General features: G+C 42.8%; 2 protein-coding genes across 2 annotated transcripts in view; both read right to left on the minus strand.

Annotated features, from left to right (window-relative positions):
• Positions 1 to 611: 611 nt before the first annotated feature.
• psma6a (proteasome 20S subunit alpha 6a) lies at positions 612 to 4,220 on the minus strand. Its single transcript, XM_080849659.1, has 7 exons — positions 4,069 to 4,220; positions 3,646 to 3,740; positions 3,376 to 3,457; positions 3,121 to 3,276; positions 2,454 to 2,632; positions 1,330 to 1,424; positions 612 to 890 (listed from the first exon to the last, which is right to left on the minus strand). Exons 1-7 carry the CDS (start codon positions 4,142 to 4,144, stop codon positions 833 to 835), a joined length of 741 nt encoding a protein of 246 aa, XP_080705785.1. The 5' UTR covers positions 4,145 to 4,220; the 3' UTR covers positions 612 to 832.
• Positions 4,221 to 4,644: 424 nt separating this feature from the next.
• The window catches only part of prorp (protein only RNase P catalytic subunit), a 12,979-nt gene continuing 7,689 nt past the window's right edge, over positions 4,645 to 9,934 (minus strand). The window contains exons 5-7 of the mRNA XM_080849546.1: positions 5,509 to 5,657; positions 5,145 to 5,340; positions 4,645 to 4,838 (exon numbers count right to left, since the gene is read on the minus strand). Of these exons, the coding sequence (XP_080705672.1) occupies positions 4,707 to 4,838; positions 5,145 to 5,340; positions 5,509 to 5,657 (477 nt within the window). The 3' untranslated portion in view covers positions 4,645 to 4,706. The remainder of the gene's footprint in view (positions 4,839 to 5,144; positions 5,341 to 5,508; positions 5,658 to 9,934) is intronic.

The raw sequence follows: 9,934 nt of genomic DNA on the forward strand, positions 1-9,934 counted from the left end.
TCTCCATGGCCTGACGTGCACCTCCCAATTTTTGTAGCTATCCGTTTCCGTCAACCCATCAATACATGCAGACGTTAGATAGCTGGCTCAGACACCTCGCACCTCGTTTTTACATTGCAGTGTCTATTTCTCGGTAACTTTAAAAAATTTGAAGCAAAAAAAGAGTCAAACAAACAACTTTTATGTTCAAATACGACCATCTACAGAGTTTGGTCCGCTGCCATCTTTAAAAAAAAAAACACCCACAACCGACGGAGAACCATGAATGAAAAATGAATCCGTCGAGGCAACTGCGTGACTATGAAGTAACAGTCGTAGAAGTATATTTTGGCCTTTACTGTTTACCTTGAGTTAGCTCTGGCAGAGGTAGCACTGCATGGCTTTGCTGCTTTAGACACACAGAAGGTGTATTGCTAGAAGTATAGCCCAGTTTTTTATGTACTGAGTAAAAGTCAGATCTCCCTATTGATTTTCCAGCAGGCTCAATGATATTGCATATCCAGTTTTTGAACACAAATTGAGAAGGTAATTGCGCTCATCAATCAGTTGAAAAAGTTGCTGTGAAAAATACAAACTTCACTCAAGTACCAAAGGAGTTTATTTTTCTCCAAAACAGTATTTATTGAACCAGAAATTGAAAAAGCTAAATAAACAGCAAAAAAGGGGGAAGGGGGGGGGGGTGACTGATCCATGCTAAACCAGCCAGATGAGCATGTGTTGTAGTGCTTCCTGGGTTGGGTCAGGGCAGGGCAGGGCAGGGGGTGGTTACAGCACTTCCCTGCTCAGGGCTGAGCTTAGTGCGACACCACTCCTGGGGGACAACCTTTCCTCTTCAATCCCTCTCAGACAGGGATACAAGATGGGTGTCAATCTCCGCCTCAGTAAGAATCCTAATCAGGAGAACACACACACACACACACACACACACACACACACACACACACACACACATACACACGAAAACTAAATACAACAAACATTTTGGCTGCAATTTGTGTGGACTCCACTGTTAGATAGCTACACTACAAGTTCATTAAGGAAGCTGAATCTGCATTTAACCAAGCACTGAGAGGCACTCTAAAGCAGCACTCTAAAGCAGCACTTACAACGCTTTAACACTTGCAACAGGGAGAAACCTGATTTGCACAGTAAAACCTGATATCATTTCCCCTTTCTTCTCTCTTGCGGTGCATTCACTAGCCTACACCTGAGCTTCTCCTGTCACCCAAGCTCTCGCTCTGTGCACAGCGACTTCCTGTTTTCTTTGAGAGAGACAGAGAGCGCCTTAGCGTGCTCGTACAACGTGACACAGTTCCCACGGCCACCAACCTGAATTTGGGCTCATCCTTCGTAATGACGCCGATCTCGACCTCTGAGGGCTTAAAGTCGATTGACAGCACCGTGGACAGACACGTTATTGCAGTCTGCAGGAGGACAAACGTAAAGTAGTCATACAGAGAGAACCACCACAGGGGAGGACACATCATGTACAATGAGCTGGCAAGCAAATCCCAAGTTAACGCAAAACCAGACGCTCATTCCGAATCTGGAACATTATTTTCATTTCAAGTCATAACGTAAAGAAACTAAGTTGACGAATTTCTTGTTCTTGTTAAATTACGATTCCAAGAACTGTAGTCTTGCACGTGCTTTTTGCATTTGTGCACTGAACCATTTTTACCCTGACAACACTACAACAGACCGACTCAGCAACTATGTGTTCCTGAGCATTCAAGCACTGTTCTTTATCTTTATTTAAATTGATCTGTATCTGTACTTGAACATTGAATACAGGACAGACACAAACACATGTGTGGGAATAGGGGAACTAAACCGCCTTGAAATAATTTCATATCAACGTTCAAATACTTGCCAAACTAAAACACCTACATAAAAAAACAAGTATGTACATAAAGGAATCAGCTAACAAGATACCCACAACCTGTCCACCATCAAATAAAAAATACTTATTACTAGACTTTATTAACAAAGCCTAATTGTACAAAGATACATTGTTGGTCGTATTGTATTATGTGGTCAATTTGGTTCTGACCTAGTATCCATTTCCTAGAATGACACAACTGGCCGTGGCCATAAAATCTTTACTGGTAATACAGCAAATAACCTCAAACGTAAATGTCGAACAACACTGATTCGGCCTCCTGAGGTTTAGGTGTGAGTATGACCACAGGGAGAGACATACAGAACGCCACTATTACGCAAAATCTAACACACATTACAATTATGCAATACTTGACAGGAAATTCACTTTCCAGGATGTCGGTGAAATTACCCTGACTCCCATATTGTATTGTAGTTAATGGCAGAATGGAGCACTATGTAAGTGTTTGAGATTCCTTACATGATAACACCCCTCTGGGTCCCAGTCCAACGAAGTACACATTCACACTTTGTTGTACTTTGAACACACACACACACACACACACACACACCTCAACTGTTTCCTTGAAAGTCCAGTCCAGTTTCTTCTTGACTTTCTTCTCCAGGAAGCTGGTGGCTTCCGTCTGCTTGACCCCGGCTGAGGTGGCCTTAAAGCCACAGTAGTACCCTGCAGGGTCGCACTTATACAGTTGAGGCCCCAACTCCTCATCCATACCGATGACGATCATACCTGGAGAAGACAAACCACAGTGTCGCTACCTGACAACCTTGCACACACAACCTGTTGGAGCAACTGACAAGTGATGACCATAGGTCCATTGCTGCTTCCATTGACTCGTACATGTGATGCCTGAACGCAGTGTTATTTCACGGGCAATGTAGTTTGTTGTGAAGGTGTAAAACCAAATGCCTGGTTGCATGACTGTCAAATGAGTTAGTGATAATACGATGTGCAAACTGGCATTCAGAAGCTGTTTCAGGGCTACTGTTCAAAGCACTGAGCACAAATACAGTCAAAATTATTCACTTGCTAGTAGACATCCTGTACAAGAGAATGTTTGGCAGATAAGCAAACATGAGTAATAGTTTTTTCTGCTAATACACTTAAAGGTTGATGTCATCATACGTGACATTTGCACTAGCCTCATCCACAGGCACTATCAGTCATGTTCGTGAAGTTCATGCTTTGTCACAAGGCTTTGACTGACTGCTACTTACAGCAGCCCAGCGGCCTCATCTCAGCGTTCTGCGTGTACACCTGAGAGATGTCTGCGATCCGCTTGCACAGCATGTCCACGGGGATCTCGTAGCCATACTTGTACTGCCAGTTAGCTGCCTCGTAACGGGCCCTCTGCACCTGGGATCTGCTGTCGGCTGCAGGAGACAAGTGATAAAGATGAGGGAATGTTGTGTTGTCTGTTATGTTCTGAATAAATGTTAAGTGGCGCTGTCGTGGTCCACTCTTGTGCTAACCTGTCATTCCTGACATGACGCAGCCGATGCTTTCTGTTATTCTGAACAGGTGGGTGACGGTAGAGGAATCAAGGAGCTTGTCCTGAGAGAGAGGTATGTAAAAACGCTTAACAACATGAAGTCTATAAAACATCTATTTTAACCATTCCCAATGAACAGTGGCAGTGGCAGGTTGAGTGCATCTCCCAGTTAAGTCGGCATAGTAGACAGTAATGTTTTAGGTGGGCTTGTTTTGGTAACAGGCCAGGAAAGGCTAGATCTATAACTTACCGGGACTTTTCTCTGCGTGATGACAACAGCACAGTCTTTACCCCGAACAGCAACTGATGTAAGGCCACCTTGATTGATGGCTTTAAATGCATATTCTGTAGAAGTATGAACAGTGGTTACATTCACTTACATCCACACTTACTGTCTAACAAATGGCTATGTTGGCTAAAGCTAGCTAACAAGTGTAGCTAAAGTTGTTAGCCAGAGTCGTCATCAATGGTAATAATGGCATGTGAGTGGAGAAACAAATGACAAGCAAAGAAAATCTACAAACACCTAAAAACAACACATGCTGCCATGAGAAAGAACACGTTTAGTAGATAAAGAAAAGTCAGTTGTGGCACAATGACAGAGCACTTAACGTTGGCTAGCTAGCTAACTAGCCAGCCCAGGTTCCACAATGAAATAAAATTCATCACTCACCGACTTGATATAATCTGCCCTCCGGTGAGAATATGGTAATGTGACGGTCGAATCCTGCACTTGACCCACGGGACATTTTGTTGAATACTCTGAAGAACCCGTAGAAGTGAAAAGACCGCAATTTGTAAACACTGCACAACCGAAACTAAATGCTTCCCGGAAGTAGTATTAAGTTGCAGAGTCGAAATCCGGGTCACATGGTGATCACCATAGGTGAAGACTGTCTTTTTGGTCGTAGACATATATCTTATATAAGGTTATATATGTATATGTTTTTGTTGTTGGTGATTAAGTCAGTTGCCTAAGAAGGTGGTCGTTTTCTGGTTGAACATTAACACTCTAAAAGTGCAGTGTGTACTGAAGATCAAATGTCATTGTTGCAGAATTTGATATGTTATATTAAACCAAAGATCTCCGATCTACTGCATCATGCCCCAGTTTTTGAAGTTTGTCTTTGCTCTTGCAACACTACTTTCATACAAGATATCAGCAAAACAGCCCAACAGCCTATCAGAATAACCATTTTAAAGCATAGTCAAAGCAAAGATGGCTGGCAGAAAAATATCCAGAATTTATTGTAGTCATACATTCAATGAAAAAACAAAAACAACACAAAGCCGATTACAGAAGTGCATTTGTCAGTTTGATGTGGTAAGGCATAGCCACTTCTCTGGGACTTCATATGTACATCTCTCTACTCCCACTGCATCGTAGGGAATATGCCAGGACTTTGTGTTGGTCTGAATAATGGTGTCATAACTTTGTATCCTCTGAAAAAAAAAAGAAGAAAAAATCAGTTCATCATTATCAGTTGATATTCCTGATTAGTATCTGTACCCATCAAATTTCATTATGATGTTATTAAAACATCATATGCCATGTATCATGCGGCTGGTTAAATGTGTTTACATGTGATTGTGACTGATATTTCAGTTCCTCACACAAGTAAGGATTAACTGCTAAAATAACCCACAGTTACAAACCTTCAGGTCTGTGTTAAAATCATACCCAAATGTATGGGTAATGGTTCCATGATGACTGCTTTGATTTTGAAATATAAAGGCGCGACCTCTCACCTGAAAGCGGACCATCTTCCCAGGAATAAAGCTGCTGAGGACCAGTTGGTGTCCACGCTGCCACTTGAAGAAAAGGCGCTTGGTCCGCCCGTCGGGCAGGCAGGCCTTGTGGTCCCGCATGAGGTCACGGCTCACAAAGTTACAGTGGTTCCCAGAGTGCAGTGTGGCGTAGAGGAGGAACGGGTCATCCTCAGATCTGTAAACAAAAGATTAGAACAATGGACAATTTTTCTCAAAAAAAAAAAAAAACACCCACACTCTTTCTAGTGAATGATTTTCACCCTCAACTCCAGTAAATGTTCACGCCCAGGAAGTGAGAACGTGATGGAACACAAACGAGCGGAAGCTGGCTCGGGCAACTCACATGTTCTCTGTGAAAAAGCAGTGTGCCTTCTGCTGGATCTGCTTCATGTGGTGACGGTTCCAGCTCCGGGTGGAATACAACATGTGCTTCCTGCCCAGTACCAGGATGGAGAGACCTTGCTGACTAAACTCTGAGACCACGGCCAGCAGCTGTGTAGGGAGACATATGAAAACATACTGTGACGCACGGGCCATGGCTAAACTGCTTTTATGCAGGAATTAGAGATGATCTGACTGGCACGTGTGGTGTTGGGAGGGTCATTTGATGGCGGATGTGTTTTTTCTTTAAACTGTAGCGTTTCACTGACATTTTTTGTGACAAAAGGTTAAAACTACAAGATGTAGATTTTGAACCTACAGAATTAGATAGATACATATTTCCAACAAGAAGTTAATAGCTTCAGCGGAAAGCCACTTATTTAGACTAGTAGATAACTAGTGTTTCACAGACACTGCCTTGTGCCCTGAGCATACGTCAGGGTGTTTTTGAAGACAATTGCATAATTCATACCTGTCGCACAATTCATAGGAAACCACACCACTAGTTTGGAAAAATATACACTCAAAAATGTCTAAAACCTTTATGAACATCCTTTATACCCTTTATGGAAATCACAACATTGTAACATAGCTAGATTTGGTTTATATCTTTATGTTACCAATAACTACTGCACTACTCTAGCTTTTCATGAGTAAGAATAAAGCTCTTTGAAGTTGTTTTGTTGTTTAAATGACATTATAATACATTTCCAGTATTTTTATGTTACCCACAGTTTAACAGTCATTCAGCATGAAACAGTGAGAGACAACAAGAGACAGGATGGACTTTTTCATGAATGAGCGCCTAAGAACCTCCACCAGTCTTGTTAGTCAGTGGTCTCTGGTGTCTGGGAGGAATTTCCCTCCACATGCAGTCTTCAGTGTCAAGTCAATGGGGGAGTGTGATGGTGGAGGGCCACTCAACAAATCAGACGCAAGGAATCTATTCATAATCACTGTGTTTTAGCCCACCCTACCAAAGAGGTCGCAGGGAGTTTCCTGCCGCCTAGGATGTGGTGTCTTCTCGTTTTGTGACACAACAAAGGGGGGCTGTGGTGGAAGGAAATACTTTGTTGGGTTGGAGGTCCAAATTTAGCAACCACTCCATTTTCTTAAGAATATGTCAAGAATTTAGGGGCTGGGAGAAATTAACTCATGTTTCATTCATTGGTAATCTCAATGGACATTGCCTAATGGAAAAATTACGACACAACCTGTTTCACAGGAACACTGTGTTGATTGACATAAACAACGTGTTAGTAACCGTTTTTAATGCTGGTAATTGTAACTACCAAGAATTTCACTGTACTCTGTACCCTATCTTATATCTTATCTTTCTTATATTATCTAACTTCACGTAAATATCAAACTATATAGCATACAACACACCCCAGGCTGACGACAGTATAATAGATCACCCATCTAGCACCCATAATGTGAAATTATAATACGTATATACATATTTTTCCCCCAATTGATTATAGGACCACAAAAAGGTCTTCTAAGGGAAACAGCCGAGTGAGTGAGGATGTGTTACAGGAAACAAATTCTGTTTTCTTGATAAGGAAGTGCTGGCGTTGCGACAGGTGTGGACGTTTTTCTGCTGAATCACACAGAAGGAAGTGGCCCACATTAGCCAGGTGGAAAGCACCGCTCGCTAGCTTGCTAAGGGTCACTCAGTGTCCTGCTTGAGGCTACTGTGCTCTGAACACACACCATTGTCACCACCACCCGTCATGCCTCTCCACAAACAATGTCTCGGGAGTTTTCCCCCCTCATCCGGCTAGTAATTCTTGAATAAAGAAGAGCTCATGTGACGCAAATTACTACTTTAGTTCACTAGGTCGCATGGGGAACTTTGAGTTACATCCGCATGTCTTACTGAGCTGGTTCCGCAGATTGTGGGCCTCTGTCTCACACACATTCTCACACACATACTCACACACATACTCACGCACACACTCACACTTGTATAATGCCAAAGTTTGGGTTTCAATTCAATATAGGACTACGCATTATATTGACTTCCAATCCACTCTAATCAAATACACTAAAGCAAAAAATAAGATGTAATGTGTGAATTAATATCATATCAATCCACTGAGTCTCTCGAAACTTGTTCTTTCAAGAGATTGATTGAACAGGGGATTTGTTGGGGTATTACCAGAGCATGCACTCCTTACAAGTACATTTCTTCCTCCTTCCTTCTTCCCCATCAACTATCTTTCTTGAAGTTAGGTAAGGAAAAGCATCCCTTACTTAGATGGTCTATCATATAGTTCTGTTAATGCATGACACCTGAACTTCACTGAACTTTTGGAACCCAAGGCACCAAAACCCACCTGACCCTCGCCTCTCAGAGGTATGGTGGAGCCACGTTTTCTGAGCCAGGCTAGAAGTGCAGACGTGTGGGAGGATCTCACAGTGACTGACTGCGAGTCCCACGACCGAAAGTGGGACAAAAGTGACTACTGCAAATAAACTCCACCACAGAGGCCCTTTTTATCTGCCACCGAAAAGTTAGTAAAATTAGTCAGACTAGAAAATCCCCCTTGCTATTACAGATAGAGGTCTGGCTGCCTCTGTGTGAATACTAACCAAGACGCTATGTAAAGAGTGTGTGTGAGAGAGAGAGAGAGAGAAACAGAGAGAGAGAGAGAGAGAGAGAGAGAGAGAGAAAGAGGGAGAGAGAGAGAGACTCTTGTGTAGGCCTGTAGGTGTGTGTGTGTTTGCTTAAAAATTGTCCTTGAGTATGTTTAAAATTGTAAAGACAGCAATATTGGTAGCATGTGCTTACCAAACATGCCTTGCCTCTCTGGTCACTGTAAACTGGTCATATATCAGTGCCACAGGTAAGGACTCCTAAGACAAAAATGACAGTGTGACCTCGGTCATCGTGGCACTGAGAGGGAAGTGAGAGTAACTGAAACAGACGTATCTTGGTGGAGGGCTGTGCTTGAAGCCTTGGAAAACCACGATCACTCATAAGATAATCATAACCACCAGAGTCCGAAGACACAACATGTTGTCTCCTCAACAGTCTCTGAATGAGGCCTGAATCTTCAAGCATTAGATGTGGTCAAATATCTCCATTCACCAACAAGTAGGGACTCTGAAAAAATCTTCAAACATTAGATGTGGTCAAATATCTCCATACAAGTAGGGACTCTGAAAGATCATCATAGCTGACTCCTAAGTACTTCACTTGGGAGTGAGATAATTACCATAAAAAACAAAGCTGCTGGTTTTTCTCATCATCTTATGAGTATTACTTCAGCGAAGCACCATGCTTCAAGGCAAATTCATATAGTTAACATGTCCACCATTATTATGGCTTTGAATTGCCACAACATACACACCCATGTTACATCAAATACATGGTGTGGGATCTGATTTTCATGGCACTTGTTAGATGTGTAACTACACATTGTTTATCTGGAATTTGTGGACGACCTGTTCTGACCTCCGCAGTGTTGTTGAAGGGCTGCCTGATAGCCTGATGTACCATTGATAAAAAGCTCCTGCTAAGAGCTGAGCCGCATGTTGAGCCGCCAAATGTGGGTGAAAGAGGTGGGGAGAGGGGGGGGGGAGAAGGAAACTAAAAATACCTGCTGCTTTATGGCTAAAGTCCTCTTTGGGAAGGATTTAACCAAAGGAAAAGTTGATGCAAAACAGCTGGAGTTCAAAGCAAAGCAAAGCACAGCACGGGCCTGAAAAGGGCTATGGGCTATTTCGGCTAGTCTTCCGCCATCTTTGTCTTTGTCTCTCTCCAACTGCCATTCTGTTCTTCTCTCGCTGCAGCTTTTCCCCCCTCCACAGCTTCTCTCTTTTCAAGGTGAAGTGCAACTCGCAGCAGCAGTGCACGTGTGATCTTGTCTGGGGTCTAATGCCTTTCAGCCCCACATTATTCATTCGGGGTGTTAAAAAAGTGGGCTTGTGCTTTCACATAGCGGACATTTTATGCGGCTACCTAAGGCAAATCTGTTTGAATATCAGGTGTTCCCCACCGGTTGAAATGCAGCAGCGAAAGGTCTTGGTCTTGAAAGCAAGTGGGCTGTCTCGGTAATGTCTTGCGGGGGGGGGGTCTTCAGCAGAGTGGAAAATGTGAGCGTTTAGGGGGGTTGATTTCAGTGGTGAGTGTGTTAACCACAGGTTGAAAAGGCCTTCAATCTGCTCTATATCACCTCTTGGTGGCCAAACTCAGACTAGAGCTTCAAGAAAGAAACAAAACAGAAGCAAAACTTTACTTAATCACTTTCCATATCTAGTCTCCAAAGATGATCGCTTAATTTCCTGTTTTCCTGTCATCTCTGATAATAGGTATTTGTCCAAGCCTCCATAGCTAATTCTGAGTAGAAATTATGAGTCATGTGAAGTGTGACACGCTG

Source organism: Sprattus sprattus, assembly GCF_963457725.1.
Source record: "Sprattus sprattus genome assembly, chromosome: 13".
Lineage (NCBI taxonomy): Eukaryota > Metazoa > Chordata > Actinopteri > Clupeiformes > Clupeidae > Sprattus > Sprattus sprattus.

What these genes read in the sequence shown, in the direction of transcription:
- psma6a (XM_080849659.1), bottom strand. Translation starts at nt 4,144, where the DNA reads ATGTCCCGTGGGTCAAGTGCAGGATTCGACCGTCACATTACCATATTC. An exon ending in GGGCAGATTATATCAAGTCG is followed by an intron (nt 3,741 to 4,068) that starts GTGAGTGATGAA and finishes ATACTTCTACAG; the next exon opens with AATATGCATTTAAAGCCATC. An exon ending in AAGGATGAGCCCAAATTCAG is followed by an intron (nt 891 to 1,329) that starts GTTGGTGGCCGT and finishes TCTCCTGATTAG; the next exon opens with GATTCTTACTGAGGCGGAGA.